At 39.7% G+C, this 26,951-nt stretch overlaps 1 protein-coding gene across 7 annotated transcripts in view; it reads left to right on the plus strand.

The window, feature by feature from the left end:
- Nucleotides 1-26,951, plus strand: part of abcc8 (ATP-binding cassette, sub-family C (CFTR/MRP), member 8) — a 205,107-nt gene that overhangs the window by 63,604 nt on the left and 114,552 nt on the right. For all 7 annotated transcript variants that reach the window (XM_048545426.2, XM_048545428.2, XM_048545427.2 and 4 more), the window contains 4 exons: nt 990-1,178; nt 6,399-6,563; nt 12,597-12,752; nt 26,116-26,250. In XM_048545426.2, coding sequence (XP_048401383.1) covers nt 990-1,178; nt 6,399-6,563; nt 12,597-12,752; nt 26,116-26,250 — 645 coding nt within the window. The remainder of the gene's footprint in view (nt 1-989; nt 1,179-6,398; nt 6,564-12,596; nt 12,753-26,115; nt 26,251-26,951) is intronic.

Consider the following 26,951-nt stretch of genomic DNA (forward strand, 5'->3'; position numbering starts at 1 on the left):
GCAGAATGTTTCTTTTTTAACTCCCCCTCTCACTCCCCGGGTGATATGTCCATCCTGGGTCTCCTCTAGTGTCACAATGACGCCACCTGGAAACTGGAGGAGCAGCACCTCATATTCCACCTTGGGAGCCTGCAGCCCAATGGCCTAAACATGGATTTTGCCTGTTTTAAAATCTTCCCAACCCCAGCCTCATCCCACATCCAATGATCCCTCTCATCCCCGCCTTCTGGAGCTAACACAACCTGCCCATCTTCTCTCCCATGTATCCACTCCTCCCACCTCACTGACCAATCCCCACCATTCCCTATCTGCACTCACCTATCACCATCCCAACTACCTTTCCCAGCCCCACCCCTCCTCTCTCTATTTACTTCTGAGGTCCCTTCCCCCTGCCCATTCCTGAACTAGGGACCTGACCTAAAACATCAACGTTCCTGCTCCTCTGCAGCTGCTGGTCTGCTGTGTTCCCCCAGCTCCACACTGTGTTATCTCTGACTCTAGCATCTGCAGTTCTTGCTGTCTCTGAGTGATTTCCTTCTACCGTGAGCTTTCCTGATCTCTCTATTTATACATCTTAGACCTCCTGGAAGTAGTGATGTAGTGTCTATATAAAACATCTACTTGAGTGTTTCATTTTTTACTGTTCCTAATTCTACTCAGCATTTCCACTTGATTACTTTGACTGAAATCTCTTTCTGCAATTGTTATTATGTACTTCATGAATGTTGCAAAATAAGACATCGCAAGATAGTTTAGGTTGAAATGTTTCAATTGTATTCTTATATCATATCCTTATTGTTATCATAGTAAAACATTTCTTCATGTGAATCTATTTTTCAACGTTGAGAAATATTTACAGTTTAGGTAAAAAGAATGTTTGAATAGGTATTGTAACTGACAAGTAAATGAAGTTTGTTCTTCCTTACAATACAGAAGAATTGTACCATCATTCTGTTGGTGAGAAATGTTTGTTGTGTTTTTTGTTGCAGAATAAAACCACAGTCAGTCCTCAGGATTCAAAGCTAATCTGGCATGTGCTACGGCAAGCATTTGGTCATCCCATTGTCCTCAGCAGTACATTTCGCATTCTGGCAGACTTGCTGGGCTTTGCAGGTCCACTCTGCATCTCTGGGATTGTGCATCACCTGAGTAATGAAAACAAGACCTTTCGTACACCGGTACAGCAATTTAATCGCTGTTGTAAAACATAGATTAAGCATCGGGCTAATGGGAAATCTATTTCATACAACTCACATGGTGATTTCTAACCTTCAATGAGTAGCATCCAGCAAGCAAATATGTAATACAAATTTGTTCTAAGAGTGATGGAGTAAAAGATCAGTTGTTCCTGGTCTTATTAACAAATGGAATAGATTGTGTGTTCCTCTAAGTAGTTTAGAAATAGGACTATTACAAGTAACATTAAATTTCTTGAAACTCTACTAATCTATCATCCAGAATAATGCAGTTAAGATTAAATTCTTCTTTCTGCATTATACTTCCATGCCCTGTAAAGCACAGAAGATATTAGGATTCATTAATTCTGAGGTATCATTCACTGTTCTGATAATTCTTGGTGCCATTCCCAGCCAAAATATTCATACAGTACCTTTAAAACATTGCTAATTATTGCAATGTCTAGACTCTATTCCACATATCCCATCTGCTTGCCGGGAAAATATCCTTCTCATCTTGCTATTGCTTCTCATTCGTTTATCTGATTCTTAGCTTTTTCAACTCCATGCTCACAGTCCTGACATAATTTCCTCATCAGTTCTCTCACTCTGACTTCTCAAGCCACAGGTGAAGTGAGAATAACTGCTTTTGACATCATGGCTGTAATTGGCTAAGGATGGAATAAAGAGTAGAACAATACCTATTTGTGATGATGTCCTTATGCATGAAATGACAAATCATTACAAAAAGCCCCTGATTGTGTTGTGAAAGCCACCTTAGAAATGCAATCCTAGCCTTAAATACTAATTGCCACACTGATCCACAACATAGCGCACTCCAGCTCATTGTTACCAGGATAGTGTGAATGGGCTATGAGAAAGATAATGATGATGAAGAAAAGGGACGTGGAAGTGATGCAGGGCTGAAAACTCTTCCTCTTCCCAACTATTGCTACTCACTCAGTCCTTACTCCACATGATGACTTGCATCTCAAAGGCCAAATCTGTCCCTGCAGTGGTGCAACCTTGAGTAGGTCATTACATGCTCCAGAAAATCTGAGTTATCCGGATAGTAACATGCACCTCTCATTGGCTCAGCTGAGCAGAGATGGAAGACTCCTGTGGTTTGTCGCACAGACTATCAACTGTAGAACCTGTCTGCACTTAAAGTCATAGTAAGCCGACAGTGTGGAAGCAGGCTATTTGGCCCATCGAGTTAACACTGACCTTCTGAAGAGCATTCCACCCAGCCCGACCCCATTACCCTTCCTGTAGCCTTGCATTTCCCATGGCTAATTCACCTAGCCAACACATCTTTGGATACTACGGACAATTTAGCATAGCAAATCCACCTAATTTATACCTCATTGGACAGTGGGAGGAAACCCAAGCACCCAAAGGAATCCCTCACAGACATGGGAAGAATATGCAAACCACACACAGTCGCCTGAGGGTGGCATCAAACCCAGGTCCCTGGCATTGTGAGGCAGTAATGCTAACCACTGATCCATTGTGCTGCCCCACTTTTGATATGATGCAAGCAATCAAATCACAAAAACCACTAACTTCCCCTGTTGAAGATACAGATACCTCTAGAAAAAACTACTTTCAAGAAGAAGTGTAAAGACTTGCTGTTACACAGGCTATGGGTATTAGCATAATACTAGAATGTTCTGTTTCTGTTTAACCTTTGAGTCATATACATTGATTTTTTTTTCTCCATCGTTTGCCCACATTGTGGATTTGTGGCTGCTCACTTTGCAAGCGGCCTTTTCACTTGTCAAGAGGCATGGTCATAGCAGAACTATTTTTCTGGCAGAAAGAAGTTTTTGAGTACAGCAGTCAGATAGCTGTCCAGGAATCTTGTGTGAACATCTTTTTATGGTTGCTCATCAGTGTGCAGTGGAAGACTGTACAGGTGATTTTGTTCCTTGCAGATCTTGAAAGCCACATAAATACGCTGATGATGCTGTACATCTACAGGCAGCCAACTAGCGCCACAAATCCAAGCCTTGCTCATTTTGACTGGCATTATTGGTGCCAAAGTTGAGGCAATTGCTTTTTCTGGTAAACAAATCAGCAGTCATGTGTTATGCATTGGTGAATCGGCATCTCCATGACCTTACAAAATTGATTCTGGCAAAGTTCAGGATGGATCGAAAGAAAAAGAAGTTGAGAGGATGTTGACTGTAGTAGCTGCTGGTACAACGTGGCATAAGATCGAGTAACAAGTAGCAGGTCATGTTCCAGTAGGTTGCAAATGTCAATGCTTACCTACTTTTGAGACCTGCGCTTTGTAAGAAGCTGGTTTTCTGACATGTTGAGGAAAACCATCCTCATTATAAATCTCATGTGGAGCTCTCCGCTCACCCTGTCTTGACCTATGGAGCAGCGACTTTGCAAGGAACAGCCTGGTGCTGTTGTAGCTGCTATCCCTGAGGGACTCCTATCTGTGCAAACTAGCTGCAGTTAAATTGGACATTGATAATTTGGAGCCAGCTTCCCAATGTGCTGCCTATTTCAGTCATTTTAAATCCCCCGAATCTATGCGCTTTTACAGGTTCAAATTTGTTCCAGCAGAGAACCGAAGACCAGAGAAGGGGGCGAAACTAAACACTGCCGAAACCCTTAAATGCTACCTAATTCCTAATAAACTGCTGATCACCTGCCATTTCTTCCTGTTACTGGTTGTCACTCTTCATGTGTTGTCTTTCTATCTCTCTTTTAACAAACTGTTCATAGTTTACTATTAGTAAAAGTCAGATTTCAGACCACGAGGTCACACGTTCACCCCATCAAGTGTGCAGTTTGTCTGAATTAAAACAAATCTCAGGGATCTTGCTTTTAATCATTATGTACAATTCATCCATTCTGCACAAATGGATACCTCTTATACCTCACAGCCCTGAGGCAAGCTCATTAATGATAACAAAATAATTCAAGGCAATACAGTGCTCTTTTTTTTCCACTTGGTTTATGTTCAAATTTCCACTTGTATGTTAGAAAAAATCCCCATGTCTTTACAGCTTATTGTTACTAATATTTTTAAACAATACCACAGTTAAATGCCGATTCTGAGTTGAAACTTCATGGATTAAGATAGGTCAAAGTAATGAAGTAATATAATATACGATCACCTCAGCACCAAATGTATGGATATGATTAAAAGAAGATTGTCTAGTTTAAGACTGAATCACTCAGCTGGATGTTATGTGAAGCTGAAGATGGGGGTGCACCTGGAAGGAAAGCCAATGCACCCAGAAGAAGCCGACTCTTCAGGCTGCAGCCATAACAATATGGGGCAGGCTAAAGTTCTGCTCCTCAATGAGAGAAAATCCCACCTTCAGGAGGTGCCAGCCAATCTGCTTGACTGGAAGATCCAAGAGAGTCTGGAATGTTAGGTCTGAGCAGTGGTTGTGAATGAGTTTTCTAGTGGGAGCCCCCAAAGGAGATCATGATGCCCCCAGAAAGGAAACTCCTGGGGTTTTAAGATGGAGAGAGATCCCAGAGTCCAGAGAAGGGAAAGATATAGTTTGGGAGCCAGGATTTGGAGAGTGAGTGGGGTGGGGCAAAGGGGAAAATGACATTTTGGGTGCTCTAATGCAGGCAGGGCATCTCACTGACTGAGCCCTTCCCCACTTTCTTCAATCCTGCCCTATCCCATCCTGGCCATGTAAAGGGACTATTTTCCACATGCCGGTCATGATGAGTGTACAATGGCACAAGCAGTACAATGTCTAGTTCAATAGACTTGTCAACAAGTGTTATAGACATTCATTTATTTATTCACATATAGCAGGTGGATTTGCTTGGCTTATTATGGAGTGATCTGGTGGTGAATAGAACGGTGGTAAGCTTGGAGTCTAACCTATTTTACCCCAAATCCATTTTATCCTTCCGCCAAAACATACTCAGTGCACTCACACAAAATCCAGCCCACTTTTTAATATCCTAACACGATGATAATAACATATGGACTATCAATTTTTAACTGTATGGTCTGACATTAATAACCAAGACTTCATGGACCAAGTTGGTCAATTCAAAGGAAGAAACATGGACCCATAATGGCTGCAGCAACCATGTGACCATAGATTGAGGCAAGTTTAGGAAACTATGTGGAGTAAACAAAATCATTTGAACTGACATTACCATTTTGTCAAGATAAATGTAATAAATTCACATTTTCTGACTTAATTCACACTTGTATGAGAAGTTGCACGCTTTGGGCATTGAAGGGTTGTTGGCAACTATCCAGCTTAGAAAGACAGTGGAGCCTGGAATAAGTCCACAGAGGACATTGTCCTGTCACCACATTACCCTTTATTTACCCGTGGAAAGTCCTTGACACTGATCCAGCTCCCTCAAAGCCAATTCTCAGGATGTCTGACATTCCTGTTTTTCTCTGTCAGCCAGGGCTCCCTGATTGAATCGCTAGCAGTTCCAAGAAGGGAGCTCATGTTCTATGAGATCCACCCGGCTGACCTTGTAACAATCACCATGGAGCCAAACCTGTGAATACACATAGGCACCATGGCAGAGCAGCTGTAAAAGAGAAGCAACATACATAAGTATCAGCAAGGGATGGAAGAGTCTGTCTCTTCCTGTTTCCTTCTCAATGCTGTCAAAAACAGCACCGGTGATATAACAAAGCAAAGAGATTTCCATTCACTCAGAATTCATAGTTTTTCAAATTTCACCACTGCTTAGGATATAAGACCTAAACTAAACAGCCATGGTGTCAGATTCACTTATGACAATATAAGGACCTCAAGAGCTTTTTAAACTGCATATTTATTATTCGTGCAGAGCTAAATATGCTCCCCTTTTTAAAATGTTATGCCTGTGTTTGTGTATGTATTTGATGTTGCATTTTATTATATTTTAATGGAGTTGCTAAATAATATGATTACTTTTTCTTTTACTCAAGAAACTGTTTCATTTTCACCTTAATTTTTACTAGTATTATATTTTAATTGAAGTATAATATTACTTCAGACTGAAAAGGATTATCATCTTTGTTGCTTCTGAATGAGGAGAGGGTGAAAAAAAGAAAGCTAGTTCACTCCTTCTCACCTGTTTGTAAGGATTCATATTTCTATTTTGCTGATGATTTTACCGAATTAAACCAATTCATGAAAGTTGTTAGGAAATTATATTTTGCAAACTGCTCATGACAGACATTGCTACTGACTATTTACAGATTCTGTTTTTTGTTTATAGGTCAAATTGCTGGGCGTTTACTTCATTTCCTCACAGGAGTTTTTGGCCAATGCTTATGTTATCGCAGTCCTTTTGTTTCTTGCCCTTCTTTTGCAAAGGACATTTCTTCAGGCATCTTATTATGTTGCTATAGAAACTGGAATTAACCTACGAGGAGCAATTCAGGTATTGTTTTAAGTGCTTTTTATCTAGAAGATCCATTCTACCATTAGGCTAATTCTTCATTTAAAACTGAAAGAAATTTCCTTCCCAATAAGTGTTCTAAAATAATAATGCAATTATGCATTAACATGAGATTCCAGATATATTTACTTTGATAGAATAACAATTGGTTCCCTGTCCATAAATTGTATTGAATGATCAGTGTGGTGAGTTATTACAGTGATCATTCTCCAGTAAACCCTAAAGTTAAGTCTAGTTATGACCAATGACGTGAACTTCTTTTTGCCTCTGTGAATGTAAACTAAGTGTCTGTAAACCTAAATTAGTATGTGCAGCATGCAACAACAAAACACACAAAAGCAGTCTCGCATTGTTGAAAAACTAATATATTCAATGTGCTTGCTGCTGGCATGTGTCTGGAATTTATATCACAGGTTTCCTCATTCCTAATACTGACTTGCTCTTCACTTCTCATTTATAAACATAATGAGGGAGAAATCCATTTACGTAGCACTGCTTGAGCTAGAATTACACAAATCTACATCAATTTCCAGAAAGTCAGCATCACTACAGGACACTCCTGTGCGACACATGGATCTCCTCACTGATATCAATGAAGAATCTTGCATGGGACAATCGTGTAGAGCTGCCTGTCCCCAGAGAATTGACCAAGCCTGTGTAGCACCTCTAGAGGTAGTGGTACATGATTTAACTTCTTCACCAAACTTCCAAGTTGGGAGATGCACAATTTCATCATATTTGCTCTTGGCACAATCTAAAGTCCACAAAATTTTTCACGTTTAAATTGTCAGTCTGAGTGGGGAATGCTTTAAAAGTGATTTATGACAACAGGAAAGCATTGGTGTTTTTAAAGCAAAGATATGTTGCTTAGGGCTTGCCTTACTTACATTGCAAACCCTTAATCATATCATTAATCTCATTGTCATTGAAAGTGTGAAAATCAAGCACTCTGATGAACCAAAGATGCTTGGCATTCAATTCTTAATAAACATCCTAAAGACATACAAGTGTAAAATCAAGAAAAAATTACAATTCTTATGTCAGTTTAGGAAACTACGTCAATAGTTTCTCTTAAAAAATTCACACACTTAGAAAAGGAGGTCTAAAGTAACAACTGAAAATTTAGAAGATTTTCTTGCAGTTCTGCTGATGGCAGCAAGTGAACAGCAAATAAAAACGCTGTCCAAGTGATTTTATGTCAGATTATGAGTAATATTTTGAATTTACTGTGCATGCCTCAACTACTTTCATGGTATGTCAACCTCAAAGAGCTAAAGGGAGAATCCTTAAATTGTTCACTGTCTGTTTCTCATCTGTGAAATATATGATCAGCAGTTGAAAATGTGCCAGGAGTCTTGTGTACCCATTTTCCAATTAAATCAATCATCAGGAAGGTTATCAAATTGACAGCTGCTTTTTCTTATGTACAAGGCTTGCTACCTACACAGTGAGATATCAGTCTGGAGTATCCAGAGCTGTGGGTGCTTGCAAAGGCATTATCCCTGAAGCTATACCCTTGTTATATTTAAAAAAGGAACTCCATATGTGTTGCAAAACTCCTTGATTTATGTCGATACATGGTAGATTCTCAAATACAGTTCTCTCGAGTGTTGTGTGAGAATTCTCTCTTCACATATCATGATTTCAAATTCAGATGGAAAACTGCATAAATATTTAAATGACAGCTCTATGCTTGCTGTGACTTTTATTGAAAACTGAGTGAGGTATGTGAAGTACTTCTCGGATCTGGTTTCACTCGACATTGAGGCCATACCCATTGTCCTTAAGGGACTGCTGGAGACCTCAACAAAAAGTGTTATTAGCGTTTAGAAGCATTTATATGGAGCCAAACAAAAATCTGTCGACCTATTATTATACCCACCTCAGCTCAGGATGGCACTTTAAATGGTCATCTGCATTTCTGTAGTAATTTATGCCTGAAGATAAAATTGATGTTTACTAAACAGAATTCTGTTACAAAGTTCCTGAACTATGTTACTGTGTCAAGCTGAAGGCATTTATTAGTAAGCGAAGAAGCTAGAAGTCCCTGAAAATCTCATAGGAAACAAATTATTCTGGAAGGGTGACATGTTGGAGTTCAGTACCACCAACTGGTGGAGCATAACCTTGCATCTGTAATTTTCCCAAATTGCCGAGTGTCAGGATTAACAGGGAGAGAAATGGGAAGGAAGCTTAACCACTGAATGCATCTTCTCAAGAAGAAAGGAAGAAAAATATATAGCTGTTATTATGTATCTTAAGATTCAGTCAGAGAGCTTTTGCCTTAGTTAATATAGATTATCAATGAGTCAAACCTTACATATTAGATTAGCCATGTAAGAACATTCTGATTTCTTCTCCACGGTAAAAGGTCTGCAATTGCTATTAGCATTTGGAACCGCATGGTGAGAAGGCAAGTGCCTGTCCTAGTGCATTCACAGTTGGACTGAAGTAAAAACGAGCAGCAGTGGCAATGAAAAAGGGACAAGATAAAAATAAAGAGCCAAAATTACTAACAGGAGACAGACAATGGAGGAAAGGATGGCAATGATGGGGATGAATGGCTGAGAATAGAGTCACTTTCTGAGTTATCCTGCTTCTCCATAAGCTTTGCTGCAGCAGTTCCTCACCCAAGGTCTCAGAGTAGAATTGTTGGAATGTCAAAACATGGGCCTTACTTACCCGCTAAACTCACCAGAAAAGCCAACAGCTTTCTCTATAAGTGAAATTTTAATGCATGTTACACTTTAATTTTGCCAAACTACTACACTGGGAATCCACTGAAAATTTACTTTGTTAAGTGTGTAGTCACATGCCTTTGGATTTAATTATTCTTGGATATTTACTAATTACTTAAAAAATAAGTATTTTTTCTCTCTTGTACATGACATAGTATAATTTTCTTTCTCCTGTTTTTATGTCACCTTCATTACATGATTTTATAATGATTTCACTGTTCTGCCTCACACCTCCTGACTCGGGTTCTGCAAACTGAGTAAAGATTCTTCAGTCTGATTCATTGATTTGACTGCTGGTGTTTGCGATGTTCACACAGGTTCCAAATCCCCTGTGGGGGCATTCGTGCTCGAGTAGATTTCAAATTGCCTCAAGTTCTAATGCAAAAGCCCATAATAGTTATGGAGCCAGGCATAATTAAAATTCTGGCCACAATATTTCTCTACTCATTATGGTTATAGCTTCTCTCCAGTCTTTCAGTAAAAAATGATAGACGATATTTACCTGTCAAACATGTATCCAGCTGAACATTTCAGCCACAAAGCCCATTTTCTTCATTGGTAAAACTCAAGGCAAATGTTAACAGATTACTTAACTGGAGTCTTTTAATGCTGCTTTCTGATTTCAGAAAGCTTTATTGGTGAGAGAGGGGTTTAAGCTGGGCCTGTGTTTGCCATCGACAAAGAGAGCTTGAAGCCATGTTAATAAAGTAGGTAACATACTGAATCTCTCTCATTCTTATGAATCAAACAAATCCAAGCTACACTGAGAAACAGGGCAGTACGGGCTGTCCTTGTGCCCCTTCCTAAGGGAATGCTGTGGTCACATTTCAAGTCAAAGATGCAGAGTTAAGTATAGATCCAAACCTCACCCCTACCAAGTTAACTGGGGATTAATGATCTAATTTTATGACAAGAATGTCTTGACTTTCTTTTCACCTTCTGAGGGAAATGACTGCTGTGTGTGAAACTCTCTTAGTGAAATGGTTGAAAGTGAAGACTCATCAAACAACTAAAGGGTAAAACCTACACTCTGCTTCATCTGCACATGTTTCTAATTGAAACGTTAACGTGCTGACTTCATATGACCTAGTTTCCTCATTTTCCATCAAGTCAATAAAAACTGAGTCTTACAGGGCAGATCTTGACTCACAACTAATTACTGAGTTTAGATGAAAAAAAGCTGTTTTCTGACTTACAAAAACATTATGAGTCACAAACAATGCGTAAATTAAGCAGAAATAGATATTTGCAGAGATAATCAAGGCAGCAATTAAAAGTCGTTTAATCTGGGGTGAGTTAAGACAGGAGGCCATCAAGAAGATTAGTTTTTCTTGGTTGCTGGATATAATGATCAGATGAGAGGAGTACAAATTTGTTACTTTCTGTGGCCCCCATCTTACCTTGAATTTGAAGTTAACAACAGGAAACCTGGAAGTACAGACTGACCTTATGCCAGATAGACACTTTGTCACAGTAGGTGGTAGCTCCACCCCGAACCATATTCTTGGTTCACTTCCCACTCATTGGCTTGCTGGTTATGGATGGTGTTCGTGATGTGACCAACTAGGTTGATTCCCAACCTGCAAAACCTTCAAAAATACATGTGACAAATACTAAGTGTAGGAGAATTTCCAGGTCAAGCAGAAATGTATGATGGCTGCAATACAATCCCCATTCCACTTCAAAAGATTCCACTCACAGGTTCTCATCAGGGGCTGAGTACTTTTTGCTTTCTATAGATTTCCCACCTTTGGCCAATATATTGACCAGGAATGACCTTTGGGGATGGAGAATAGTAGCTGGGGATTCCAGCCATGAGACTAGAGTGAGGGATGAGGCCGAGATGGTCGCTAGGGGTATCAATTGGGGGTGAAGCTGGGCCTCAATTGTAGTGTGGGTGGCAAAAAAACGATAGGGAAGCATGTGTTGGCCAGGGAGGGCAGTCAGATGATGGCTGTGTGGAGGAGATAGTTGTGAAGGTGTTATACACATGAAATGGGTCAGAGATAATGGGAACTGCAGATGCTGGAGAATCCAAGATAATAAAATGTGAGGCTGGATGAACACAGCAGGCCCAGCAGCATCTCAGGAGCACAAAAGCTGATGTTTCGGGCCTAGACCCGAAACGTCAGCTTTTGTGCTCCTGAGATGCTGCTGGGCCTGCTGTGTTTATCCAGCCTCACATTTTATTATCTTGAAATGGGTCAGAGGCTGGTTTTCTAAAAACCTTGTTAATCCTCCAGGTCCATTAGCAGTGCTGTAAATGCAATTATGTTATGGTTTCAGCATTACTGACTGTTTATCTCAAATTTTGATGAAGATTTGTTAGTGGCCATAGTCCTACAGAATTATATTGCCCTACTTGATGGTGAAAACACAAAATGTAAGGAGCACTGCTAGAAACCGATGACCATTCACTGATAAGAGAAGTGACCACATCCTCCTTGAGTGTGGGAAGCAGTCAGACTGAACTTAGCTTTGTTCACCAGATGGGAACAATAAAGTAGCATCATTGGGTTATTCTACACTTAATACCCTGTTCCAATTCAATTCCTCCCATCACAACATTACCAGGGCCTTTTTCAGTTTCACCCATTTGCTCAGCTGGATCAGGTGATGGCCTCATTAGATTTTTCAAATCAAACTTCTGTGACATGCAGAGAATCCTGGTGAAAATTTCAAGGTACGCTTAAGCAGAACATACACTCCATGATCTCTATACATTTGCACTGAGTAGTGGGAGGCCTATCCAGTGGTCTTTGAAGTGCCCTTAAAGACCATTCATAAAATAACCTAGGAAATAATGATTTTTTAAAAAAATTATACCAGTATTAACAGGAGTGAACTACTGATGATATTCCAAGAATAATTGCCTATCACATGGTTGGGCTGTTAGTTGGTGAATTTCCAGTCCTTCCAGAACCACTGAGATATCTGCCATTCATAGGTGGAACAGAAATGAGTTGGTGAGCTTGATCAGTTACCGACCATTATGCTCTAACAGGGAGACCAAAATTTCAAATAAGGCTGGAACAACTGACCTATGTTTGTTAAATGAATTAAAATGTATTTGAGTTCATACAATTTAATTTTATTAATGGTTTGCTATCACTTCAAGGCCTGCACTAATAATGTTCAATGTTCTATGTTCTATAGTCACAATTACTTACTTTTACACTCTTCAAAATCTTGTTATAAATATATTAAGACTTGTTGGTGGAGAATTTTCCTGACGGTTTCTCACACTAACTGTAATTCATTTTCTTTTTTACTACAGACAAAGATCTACAATAAGATTCTTCGTTTGTCAACCTCAAACATGTCCATGGGGGAGATGACAGTTGGACAGATCTGCAATCTGATTGCCATAGATACAAACCAGCTAATGTGGTTTTTCTTTCTCTCTCCAAATCTATGGGCCATGCCTGTGCAGGTAATCACATTTTATAAGTGTCTGTTAAATCCCTACTAACATAGCCATCATAACTTTAGTGATCGTAGTGCAGACATATAACATCAATCAGAGTATTGGAAAGATAAGAGACTTATCACTTGAAATTGAATATAACTTTCATAAATTAGGCATTAGTACCATGTCTACTGGTGCCAAGGGGCCATAGCTTTTTCAGTGTCCTCCCGACTTAGAGGTAGACATCAGACCAGAATGGACATACCAGGCCCCGGTCCTACATTGAAATTCCTGGGTGGTCTTTTAAGGGCTGAACAATTTCCCTTGAAGCACTGAGACCAGTGCTTCAAGTAACAAGTTATGTCAGAGTTTTCACACCTCGATCCTCACAGTGAGTGAAGCTGAGATCAGCTCATGGTGTCTTTGAAGAAGACAACAGTCCCTAACTACAGAAGAATAGCTCTGGAGATCCAGACTTGGATTGTTGATTTTTTAGAACATGTTTGTACATGGCGCACCAACAAAGCAGGGTTGCTGGAGGCACGCTCAAAATGAAAGGTTTAGCATCTCTCCATTTGATTAAGCATAAATTTCCAAATTGAAAGTAGTTTGCGCTCTTGAAATAGTGTACTTTAAATGGTAACATTCTCACTTCTGAGGTAGAGGATTATGAAATAAAGCCATCTTCATGATTTCAGTAATAATAGAACATCAGAACTAGTGCTTCATTGTTAAGATTCATATTTAACATGAGATGTTCAACCAAGGCCTTTTTTGGATATAGGTAAACAATCCTGTGACATGATTCAACAAGAGTCAAATTGCAAGATGTCCTGCCTGATACTTTTCTCAAATAGCCCCATCAAACATACAGATTAACTGGCTGTGCACTTAAATTGTGTATAAGTCAGTTGTTATGTCTGCTTCATGATGACAGTAGCTGTACTTCATAGCATTAGAATTACTGTGCTTTGGGACAACATCACAGTCCTAACAACATGATATGAACACCATGGAAAGATAAATCCTTTCATTAATTTTCCCACTTGTTTAATTTTGCTGATCCAAAAGTTGAATTTTGGTTATTAAATGGCTTTAGCAGTACATTATTTCTGCTTCTTGTGATGAGTGCAAACATGTTGGAGTAGTTCTAAAATTTATGAAAACTTAGGAAAGTTGGATAGGCAGGTGGAAGGTTCAAGAGATTCGGCTGGGTACTGAGGGTTTCCACCGATGTTGTGGAGTTTAATTTCAGTACAAATCTTTTGCACTGGACAGATTCACTGCCTAGAAGTCAGACTGATTGATTGATTGAAAGGTTCGGTCTCTGGTCAGAAAATGAGGACTCTGAAGCAGACTGCAAGGATTGGTCAGAATGTTCCAGGATCTGCTGTTTGGGGAGCGATGATTCTGATCCTTGAAAGTAGACGAAATCTTTTACTGGGGAGTCAGGGGTGTCAAGAAGGAAGCACCACTTTCCTTCCAGCCCCAAGAGATACTGTATTGACACTTACTTTTCTCCCCATAGTTATCCTCACTTCCTTCCATTTGTTGAGTTTTCCAAAGTCTGGGAACAATCTTTAAATTTCTAACTTACCTCCTGAGAGCAGATTGATTGTCTGCCCACTGTCCAACCTCCACTAAACCCAGTTGAGGGCTGAGACGCTATTTGGGGTCAGATTCCAACTTTTAAAGCTCTGATACCTGCCTTGCTCTCCATGTGAAATGTGTGGAGAACAACTGAGGCTGGAGTGAGTACTTGGGAAAATTTCCAATTTGTACTTCTACAATACCTACATGTACTCAAATAAGTGTAATAAGAGTGTATTTATGGTTTCATCTTTTCCTAATTTTTCTGCTGCATATATTTGCTCTTTATGATGATTTAACTCAATGGTTTTTCAGATGTTCACAGTTCTTGTTTTAGTTTGTAATGTTTTGTGACTATGTGTTGCTCCAAAGTATTCACCTGTACTGGATGTTTTATTGAGCTCTGGTCCTGTGAAAAACCATGTCTCTGATGGACACGTAAGAGAGAATTATACGTCTGTGTGATTGAGACAAAGTGAGCTCAGACCCTTTTATAATTTACTTGGAAAGGAAAACCTGAAGTAGAGTACTTTACATACAAATTTTCTTTAAGAGTTTTCATGTAGCTCTTAGCCACACAACATCAATTCCACAGATTTTTGCCAAGTGTTATCATCAGCCTGCTGAGGCTCATTGAAGGAAAGATTATTACGATGGTAATACGCAGGACCAGTAGATGCTGTGCATATGGTTCATGTTACAACCTGTTCCGGTGACGTTCCTGACAAACTACTCCAAGTTTTTCAGCTTCTAGCTGAGGAGGGATGAACTGACTCCCCTTAATTATTCACTGGCCCTTAAGTTGATCACAACAAGGTTACTTTAAGAAGAACGCCCTCCTTTGCCAATATCTTCCACACTCAAATGAATTGTGCTTTAAAAGGAGACAATTTAACCAGGCTCCCTTGAGTTAAAAAAGATTAAGTTTATTAGTCACTTAGAGCAAAAAGAAATCATAGTGCAGCACAAATACATACTGGTAAGGAGAAAGAAGTGAGTCCAAAAAAAAACAAAGTGAAATAAAAGCAATGTGAAAAAATCTCTGAACATTCATAAAGAATAGATTAGATTACATTCCCTACTGTGTGGAAACTTCGGCCCAACAAGCCCACACCGCCCCTTGAAGCATCTCACCCAGACCCATTCCCCTGTAATCCACACATCTCTGAACACTATGGGCAATTTAGCATGGCCAATCCACCTAGCCTGCACATCTTTGGACTGTGGGAGGAAACTGGAGCACCCGGAGGAAACCCACAGGGACACGATATTCGAAAGTTATGACTGTTGCAGTGAATGTAACCAATTGTGTTGACATTGATAATCAAACAGTTGATTTTGAGAATTTTTTCATTTGTAGGCTAATTGATATTCCTTTGGCCTGGTTCCTTTTAACAGTTGTTGGCTGTCAGGCCATGAATGCATACTGACCAGAGTTGTAGCTTGTTTTTAACCCTATCTCTGTGTATTCTTGGAAGCTGAAGATGCCCCTTAGTCAGATTGCTATCATTTTTAACCATCGTGTTCACACTGGGGATTACAATTCAGTTCCTGGTTTGTTTTTCCCTTGAAACTTCTTGACACCATCAGGTGTGACTTGTCACAATTTCTTTATTGACAGCCACTGGATTTACACCTGCAGTAATTTCAGCTAAATAAATTCTCTTTGAAAAACACATATTGGAATTTCAAAGTTCGCTATGTCCATAGGTGATCAGGATTTATGATCACAGTCATGACAATGTGTACACAGGATACTTGTAATAATAATTCCTACAATTTCAAATGTTTTTATCTTATTACACAACACAGTCTGGAGTGCAGTATACAACTCACATTTTCATTTGAATTCTTAGCAGGTTTTTTTTTATATTGTGAATGAGTGGGATTACCTTCAAGTTTCCTTCTAGCCACACAATGTCTTAAACTCAGCATAGTGCCTCATAGTCCTTGATCATTGTTTGGCTAAATTGTTGGAATTCTGTAACACCATTTAGACATATCTTTAGCATAAAGATTGCTGTCGTCTAAGGAGGAGGACGATGATTACCTCAGAGTTACCAAAAGATGAGCAATAAAAATTGAAGTTCTCATTGTATCTTTCAAATCTTAATAATGAACTCCAATAAAAAAGTATTTTTATAAATAATCCAGAGGTCCACAAGAAAGGGTCATTGACAGACAAAACTAACCTGTATCCCACCACAGTTTCAAGATGATCAGTATAGAAAGCTTGCATTGCTTGAGCCCTTCTAAGGCCTAGTTGAGCATAAATGGCTCTCGGATGGGATTATGTAATATCCTGGTGCTCCCTTCAAGCCTTTTGAGATCCTGTGGCACACAAGGTACAATTTCTTTCTTGATATTGATAATGTAAAAGAAAAATTGTATTCCACCTTGATATACAAGTTTTAATTTGCTGAAAGCTGCTATTTTAATGGGCATTTAGACGTCTCCCTAAGGGGACATGTGTTAGAAATTATCCATACTTGTGAATTGGAACACCTAATGCTATTTTACAGATTTGGACAACATTGGCAGAAGAAGAAGGTAGGGCGTGTAAGTTATCCTGTAGGGTGCCATTGACTTTATTTTTCTCTGCATTCTCTGCATATAGCACTACAGTACTATAAAATGCTTAATATTTTACATTTGTATATATATATTTCTTGTCATCAAAGCCACTGAGAAAATTCCCATAATTAAGCTAACAAGATATTCATAGAGTGACTCCAAAAGGCTGTCCCACCGTCATTTATAAAGAGATTGAGCATATACAAGCTAAAGGTCTTTACTTTTGGTAAATTGATATCACAGTCCTATTGCAGGTGAGAGTATTGTCATTGGTTACAGTGCTGAAATCTAAACAAGGTAATACTTCTGTTTATTTTGGTATAAAATTTTATTCTGGGAAATGCTCTTCTACAGATATAGGTCAGCTTTGTGTTTTTGCATAACTTCTGGAAGCCACCCCGCAATGAACAAGTTCCTGACCACAGGTAGCTATTGCCTGTAATAAATAGGAGATTCACTTAACATAACAAGACAAGAGTGAAATCATCAGATTTCCCCATTATGTATACTATCCTGGCTTTTCAGCTATCATTGGTAACAAGACAGAAAGGTCTTCCAAACTATAAAAGAATGTATTACAGATGCAACCAATTAAATGCTCAACTTGACTATACAATATTGGCTGAAAATGGAATCAAGAATCAAATCCCTATTTATTTCCGATTATTTTACTTATTTTGTAGTCAGACTATGGTAACAGTGGAGAATATTCACTCACAGGGATGGTTCAAAATTGTTCAAGAAGAGGCCCTGGACAGAATCTCCCCGTATTTAAACATGACAAGGCTGAATGAGATACATCCAAGGACTATGAAAGAAGTGCGAGTCGAAATTGCAGTAGAACTGGCCATAATTTTTCTTTCTTGTTGGTTCTCTTGCTTTTCCTGATATATATTAGATTTAGATCTTGGTGTGCAGGACAGTTTCAAAGTTTACAGACCATACAATACTTGGAAGCACTGTAACATATGAGGAGGACAGTGTAGAGCTTAAAAGAGACATTGAGAAGTTGGTGGAATGGCATATAGGTGTCATAGAAACATAAAACGTAGGAGCAGCCTTGGACATTTGACCCTTCAAGTCTAGTCTGCCATTCAATATGATCATGGATGATTATCCAATTCATTTCCTGCTTCCTCCCCTAAACTTTTGATCACATTTGCTGAAGAATTTAACTCCTTCTTGAAATGGCAAAACCACTTTCTTTGACAGAGAATTCCACAAGTTTACCACTGTCTGAGTGAAGAAATTTATCCTTCTATCAATCAGAAAGTAATAGAGCTGTACAGCATGGAAACAGATTCTTCAGTCCAACTCATCCATGCTAACCAGATATCCTGAATAAATCTAGAACCAGTTGCGAGCATTTGGCCCATATCCCTCTAAACCCTTCCTATTCATGTACCCATCCAGATGCCTTTTAAATGTTGTCATTGTACCTGCCTCCACCACTTCCTCTGGCAGCTCATTCCATACAAGCATCACCCTCTGCATGAAAAAGTTGCTCCTTAGGTCCCTTTTAAATCTTGCCCCCCTCACCTTAAACCTATGTCCTCTAGTTTTGGACTCCCCCAACCCAGGGAAAAGACCTTGCCTATTCACCCAATCCATGCCCCTCATGATTTTATAAACCTCTGTAAGGGCACCCCTCAGCCTGCAACATTACAGGGTAATAGCCCCAGCCTATTCAGCCTCTCCATATAGCTCAATCCTCTAACCCTGGCAACATCCATGTAAATCTTTTCTGAAACCTTTCAAGTTTCACAACATCCTTCCTATAGCAGGGAGACCAGCATTACATGTGGTATTCCATAAGTGGCCTAACCAATGTCCTGTACAGCTGTAACACAACACCCCCCCCCAACTCCTATACTCAATGCACTGACCAATACAGACCAACATACCAAATACCTTCTTCATTACCCTGTGTACCTGCGACTCCGCTTTCAAGGAACTATGAACCCACACTGCAAGGTCTCTTTGTTCAGCAACACTCCCCAGGACCTTACTATTCAGCATACAAGTCCTGCCTGATTTGCTTATCCAAAATGCAGCACCTCACATCAGCCATTCTTCAGCCAATTGGCCCATCTGATCAAGATCCCATTGTACTCTGAGTTAACTTTCTTCACTATCCACTACACCTCCAGTTTAAGTGTAATCTGCAAAAACACTAATCATACTTCCTAAATTCATATCTAAATAATTTACGTAAATGACAAAAATCAGTGGGCCCAGCACCGAACCTTGTGGCACACTGCTGGTCATAGTCTGAAAAGCAACCCTCCACCACCGCTCTCTGTCTACTACCTTCAAGCCAGTTCTGTATTCAAATGACACTTTCTCCTTGTAATCCACATGATCTAACCTTGCTAACCATGAGGAACCTTGTTGAATGCCTTACTGAAATCCATGTAGATCATGTCCACCGATCTGCCCTCATCAATTCTCTTTGTCACTTCTTCGAAAAACTCAATCAAGTTAGTGAGACATAAAGCTCCTAATGGACTTCACCATATCCTTAAACTGTGATCCCTAGTTCTGGGGACTCAGTGGTCATGTCAGGAGCATCCTCCTTTCATTTATGCTGTATAGTCCTGTTAGAATTTTATAGGTTTTTATGAGATCTGACCCCCCTCCCATTCTTCTAAACTCCAATGAATATAGTCCTAACCAATCCCACCTCTCTACATATGTTAGTCTGGTAAACCTCTGTTACAGTTCCTCCATAACTATAACATCCACAAAAAAGACCAAAACTGCACACAATACTCCAGGTTTGGACTCCAGATCAATTTCAATTTGGACAAGTGTAAGGTGATACAGTTTGGTAGAAAGAACATAGAATGACAGCCCAAGATAAAGTCTACTGCTATAAAGGTTGTGCAGAAGTAGAGAGACCCCAAAGTATTTGTGCATTAGTCTTTAAAGTTAGCAGATCAGGTGGGGAACAGTTAATAAAACAAACAGTATCCTGGCTCTTATTGAAATAAGTATGAAGTACAAGAGCAAGGAAGTTATGCTGAATTTGTAAATATTAGTTAGACCTCAGCTAGAATATTGTGTAGTGCTCTGGGCACCACCCTCCAGGAAGGCTGCAACCACATTGGAGAGACTGCGCAAGAAATTTGCAAGAATAGTTTGATGGATGAAAAAGTTCAGTTGCAAAGATAGATTGGAGAAGTTGGGACTGTTTTCTTCAGCGAGGAGAAGGCTAGCAGGAGATCTGGCAGAAATCGTCATAAGGATGATCTATCTGCTCGAATATTCAGGGAGAAAGTGTCCCCACTCTTAAATGGATGTATAATGAGAGGGCATATATTTAAAGTCATTTGCTTTCGAAGCAAATGTGATATGGGAAAAAAAATTCACGTAGCACATAGTTAGGGTCTGGAATTCAGAGCCTGGAAGGACACGGGAGGCAGGTTTAATCAAGACATTCAAGAGGGCTTTCAGTAACTATTTCAAATGAAACAACATGCAGTAATACAGAAAAAGGCAGGAAAATTTGCACTAGGTCCGAATGTTCATTTAGAGAGTTAGTGCATCCACAATGGCCAAATAACCCTCTTCTGCACCACAACAGTTCTGTGATTCTGTGATCTTAGACGTGGAAATTTACCTGCTTCACTCTAACCACTGATGAATTATCACAGATGTTCAACTTGACAACAATGGCAATCCCTTTGAGTGCCAGATATGCCTTCCTAACCTAGGTTAGAATGAGAGGTTGACACCAATGTGGAATCTTGCAGAATAGCTTGAAGATAATGATAATGATTGATGCATGAGTGAGATGTTTACACATTTGCTGCTCATGGTTTGAAGTTTCATTCCTTGCACCTCAAATGACAAACATAGTTATCCCTGTCAGCATTGTCATACTGTTATGCTACACTGGAGCACCAGGTTGTGTCTCCAGTTTTATAGTGTCATGAAAAAAGGTTAAAACCTGTGTATACAGCAATATTTTTCAAATGCTCGACTGCAATTACTTGATGAATTAAAATGATGAGTTATGTATAACTACTCTGTGAAGGGGTCAGTTTTTCTCAGTTTTGCTCCTTTAACAATTTCCCAAACCTCTTCTTTAGCTCAGGAGTCCTGAGTATGAACGCTTTGAATGGCATATTCCCAGATCTCCGTTAAGACCATCTTCAACATTGTAGTAGGAGTGGCCAATGCTTTCATTCTGCCTATTTGCTTCGAGCTCTTCGTTCACTATCTCTACATTACAATCATAAACCCAAATTTAAGATTGAGTTGTGAGATATGTAAGATCACGTTACAATATACAAAGGTGCCGTTCTAACTTGAGATAAGGAACATATGGGAGCTTGTTCCTCTGTTTAACTTGTGCTCCAGATAATTTGATGCTAGGATAAAAAAGTTGGTGAATTTTAGAACTCTTGACTTCACTTTCTGGCTTCTTAAATTTCGGTAAGAATTATTTGTGCAAAGTGCCCCAGGATTCATTTATTTATATTATGTGGATGGAATGGACTAGCTGCCAGAGATTTAAGTTCACCAAAACTGCAAGGCATTTGACAGCTCATAGCATTTGTAGTGAAACAGTGTATGTGAAGACTCTGAAGACTGAGGAATATCTTTCCAGAAAGAGATGAAGAATCCACACAGCTGCTAAAACGTCAAAATATGGGAGTTGATGAAAGATGCAGGCAGGTTTGGAAGCTGGTGAGAATTTGTGTTTGAATTCTGCAAACAACAGGAGAATTTCCTGAACTACCCAGCTTTTCAAGCCTCTTCTTTTGATCTTATTGACCCCAGAATTGGGTTGTGTTCTCTGTGTTATAGTTATAGGGTGGGCTGAACAGCACAAATAGCAGTCAGCAGCTATCAGCACCTCCCACTCCACCAATGTAACGTTGTGGGCTTCTTGCTGAGAATGATACAGCCCAACTGAGCATCATGCAGTGCGGTATACAATGAAAACCTTTATTATTGTGAGAGGGGTCCCACAGGTGTGCCACAAACAGGGAGAAGATGCTATGGTTTAAAATGTATCAAATCCAATCTGTAAACAATGACAACTCTTACATCAAACATCTACCATCAACTTGGTGTCATGTTAGTGGACTTTTCATTCCCTGAGTCTGGTCACCATTAAATCAAACAGGATAACCTTGCCCCTTTCAGTAAAGGAAACATTTGGTAAAAGTCATGCTATTTTAATACCCACATTTTGGCAAATTTTAAGTCTTAAGATTTAAATAGTCCTTCTCAGAATTATCAACTTACTTGAGACCATGATACAAATAATGTCGGTTGTTATCACTGTATAACAACCTCCAAATGATTAATTGTGAACTGCTGAGCAGTAGAAATAAATGCTGACTAAATATCGGATGATCTGCATGACAATATGTTTGAAAAAGCAGATCAATGCGGAGCTTGGATAGAAAGAAAGCCAGGAATAACTTTGTAAAATAAATGACTGCATTCTGAGTGAAAGTCTGAGGTGTTGGGAAAATGTGGGGCGAGTATTTTTGAAGCAGCATGGTTCTTGTCAGCCAGCTGGTTAGTCAATGAGAAATCGATGTTGCTTCTATGAGGGAAGGCCAGCTCAATCAGGCAGTGGTGAGACCAGTGGAAGGCATTTACCTGGAAAAATAACTCTAGTCACCCAGAAGAGCTGCTGAGCAATCAGAGACCCGTGGTGGAGGTCCTGGATGTAGGTGGATGAACAGCCACCATCCCTGTCCTCCCCACCCACCAGAAAGTCCCAGGATCATCGTGAACCCAAGACAAGGGTAAGTAATTTGCGAGAGACTGATTGTCCTTGGTCATGGAGAGATAAGGCAAAGGTGTTGAAAATAAATGCAGGCGTATGACTCCCAGAGGGACAGACTGCCCAATCTTGAGTTCTCCTAATCAGGCACTGATTGCCTTGAACGGAGGGATGCCACCCATGCCAGTGTGACAAAGGGTGACCTTGTCTGGGACACTGTACGGTGACAGGCCCATTTGTAGCTGGCTTAATCCCTGCAGTAGTAGACTGAGCCCTTTAAGTGATCCATAATTGGCTACGTAAACACCTCAATTGGCAGTGGGCAGAGGGGGAAGAATATGACAAAATTAATTACAGGCCTTCCACCAGGAATTAATGCTGTTTCAAGGTGAGACGATTCTAGGAATTGGGAATGAATAGGATTGGGAATAATTAAGCGCCCTTCTCAATTCCAATTTCACCGCCTCACCAGATGTTTTCACCCTTTGAGTCTTGCAGTATTATATGACATAGTGACTGGGCATTCATAATTCTTTCAGATAAACTTTCACATAATCCTGAGCATTATTTATATTAGGGATAGGATTTCATGAGAAGATTTATTGTAATTGAGCCTCTGAGGGCTAAAACAGAATCTGTAATCAAAAATCATTGACCTTAGAACAGCAGATGAAGAACTCAAACCAATAATAAAGTTAATGACTGAAACACAGCATCAGCTGATTCTGATGATTGACATGTAAGCAGCTGCTATGAAACATTATCTTATGGTCATATTTGAGATGAGAAGACTGACTAACTCTTGGCAGAGTTCAGGCAGTACACCAATAGTCCCCTATTTACACAACCCACCCAGTTCCCTCTTGACTTCAGTATGAAGGAAAATTGAGCTGGGTGTGTAATGTAGAGCCAATATGTTACTACCCATTTGCTACCATCGCGACATAATCAAAAATATCTCTCTGCGGTTTAATCCGTATAAAGAACCATTGAATATTAATTTATTGTACTTGCTGGTACCAGTGCAATGTGTCCTTATTTTATTATTCATTCCTGTTTTATAAATATCGCTGATGGAGCCAGTATTGACTCCACATCATTAGTTGCCCTGGAAAAGGTGGTCGTAAGCCACCTCTATGAACTGTTATAGTCCATGGTGTAGATAGACCCGCAGCACGGTACAGAAGAGAGTTCCAGCATTTTAATCTAGCAGCACTGAACAAATTGCAATATATTTCCAAGTCAGGATGATGTGTGGCTTGAAGTCAACTTGCAGATGGCTGCAAGAGCAGATTAGAGGCTGAGCATCTTGGGGCAAACTACTCACCTCCTCACTCCCCAAAGCCTGTCCACCACCTACAAAGCACAGTCAGGATTATGATTGATTATGATCCACTTGTCTGGATGGAGGCAATGCCAACAACAGTATTTGGGACAAAGTAACCCCCTTGATGTTGAATTGAATTGAATTAGATTAGATTCCCTACAGTGTGGAAACAGGCCCTTCAGCCCAACAAGTCCACACCGCCCTTTGGAACATCCCACCCAAACCCATCCCCCTATAACCCAGACACCCCTGAACACTACAGGCAATTTAGCATGGCCAATCCACCTAGCCTACACATCTTTGGACTGTGAGAGGAAACCGGAGCACCTGGAGGAAACCCACGCAGACACGAGGAGAATGTGCAAACTCCACACAGACAGTTGCCCAAGGCTGGAATCGAACCCGGGTCCCTGGTGCTGTGAGGCTGCAGTGCTAACCACTGAGCCTCCGTGCCACCCCCAAATTGAATTCCATCACCTTCAACATTCACCATCCATGCACTTGGCTTGTGTCTACTGTCCTTGTCCTTCTGTGTGGTAGAGGTCATGAGTTAGGAAGGTGCTGATGAACAACTACTGCAGTGCATTTTGTACCTGGCACACTGTAGCTGTGCATTGGTGGTAATTAAAAAATGATATTTCCTTGCCCATATTTGATCTGATGCCATGAGACTTCTTGGAGACTGGAGTTGTTAAGGGTTCCCAGGGCAGTTCCCTCACTGATGTATACCACTGTGCCTCCACCTCTGCTGGGTCTGCCGTGCTGGCATAGGTCAGGACATATACAGGAACAGCGATGTCAGGAACATGGTCTGTAAGTGTGATTCCATCTGATTATGTCAGGCTTTAGCTTGACTTCTCTGAGTTGATTCAACTGCTTGGGCACTTCAGAGTCAACTAGTCATCCAATGTAGGCCAGGCTAGATAAGGATGGCAGATTTTCCATCCTGATAGGCATTAGTGAACCAGATGGATTTTTATGACTTTTAAAATATAGTTACTGAACATTATTTTATTAATTTAAAATCAATATTAAATAATTATTAGATATAAAACTTTGCTACCTTTACTGATACTGGCCTTTTTAATTCCTGATTTATTTCATTAGCTCAAATTCTGCAAGCTGTGTGGTAGAATATGAATTGATATCCTTAAGAATTAGTTGGGACATCCATATTAGTTACTGTCTGGTGATATTCCCACTATACCATTATCTCCCCAGTGGTCTACATTTATTTGAGATGCCTGTAAGGTATAAGAGGTCATCCCTAGTGATGTGTGATTATTCAGTTCCTGGGAAAGCTCTCTAGTCATGTTTCATGTTGAACATGAGGAGTGAGTCTTGTTAGCAATTCAACAATGATGGCGGTATCGCAATCAAATCAGTCATGTCGTTGAAGATGTCCAGGATTCACTAGTTAGTAGTTAAGAGCTGAATCCAGCCTGGTTTGTTTTCTGTTCCCAAAACCATTCAGACTGAAACTAATTGTATTGTGCAAAATTGTAGTCTTAGTATTACTGCTGTATCTGAGATGAGCAAACTCATTGCATACTTAGGGATGGAATGTAAGACTTTACTAGTCCATACAGCTCAGTTCCATGTCATTAGGAAGCAATCAGTGGAGTCCTGTTGTCTGTAAGGTTGTTACACAATGATAACTTTCTTGAATATTGTTGAAAAAAGATACATTTCGTTGAACATTGTTGTCTTGCTCTCATCGGGACAGTTTACAAGAATGCCTGTATCAGAAAAAAAAACATCATTTATACTGTCTGGCTGGGTTGTGGACTCTGATTGAGAGAGATGTTGCAGTGGAGAAAGCACCAGTTCATGATTATTGACAGTTAATTGCTAAGCTTGTTTAAACTTTAAATGAGGCAGGCTGAAGATTCTGATTGCTCTGAGGATTGATGCAACAATAATTAGCACCTATTTTGGTGAGCTGTAGATATTATTTGTCAGGAAAAAAAAAATCAGGCCCTGTATGATTTTCTTATTGGTGAGGAGAGGATTCTAACTTGAAAAAAAATTGCAACATAAAGTAGATAATGGTTATGAAGTGAACAGGATATGGATTACCTGTAGTTCAAATTGTTAAGTAGAGTTAATTGAATATCTGTGTAAATGCACATTTTAATTTCTTACAGATAATTGTAGGTGTGATTCTTCTCTACTACCTCCTTGGAATTAGTGCCTTAATTGGAGCAACTGTAATTGCAGTGCTGGCCCCAGTCCAGTACTTTGTAGCAACAAAATTCTCTCAGGCCCAGCGAAGCACATTGGTAAGTATCACTTATACAAATGCTGGTTTGTGAATGGGAATAATTTCTCTTCTTCTGTTCTGTTCTCACATGGTATATTTACCAAAAATGCAGGCAACCAAGAGATGTTGTCATGAAGTTGTATCTTTGCTATTCTACCAACCACTATTGAGCAGGGCTCAAGAGAATAGTAGAGGTTAGTCCAACGATCAGTTCATTCTGAAAAAGTATCTTCAAATTGCCACTTCCTTTCTAAGAATGCAAACAAGAATGGAGTTTTGTTGAGTGAGCCAAACAGGGATGTTTTACAGATCCCAAGTATATAGATGAGTGCTTATGTTTCTGAGGGATTGTATAGAATATGATGATGTCAAAGGCTGTCAAATCCTTAAATCTCCAAAACTACAAGTTTGATTTCATCTATAGGAAATAAAGACATGAGGAGTCTTAATTTACTAGTAAGAGCCTGGAAAATGACAACATGTAAAAGTACCTGAGTGTCCTTGTTCATAATGCACAGAAAGCTAACATGGAGGTTCAGCAAGTGACTAGGAAAATATGTGGTATGTTATCCTTTGATTGCAAGGCCATTTGAGTGCAAATACAAAGACATCTTGCTGATATCTTATAGTACATTGGTGAGACCACATTAGGAGTATTGTGTACAGCTTTGGTCTCCTTGCCTAGGGAATAATACACTTGCCTGTGAGGAACTGTAAAGA

Source organism: Stegostoma tigrinum, chromosome 17 (genome assembly GCF_030684315.1).
Source record: "Stegostoma tigrinum isolate sSteTig4 chromosome 17, sSteTig4.hap1, whole genome shotgun sequence".
Lineage (NCBI taxonomy): Eukaryota > Metazoa > Chordata > Chondrichthyes > Orectolobiformes > Stegostomatidae > Stegostoma > Stegostoma tigrinum.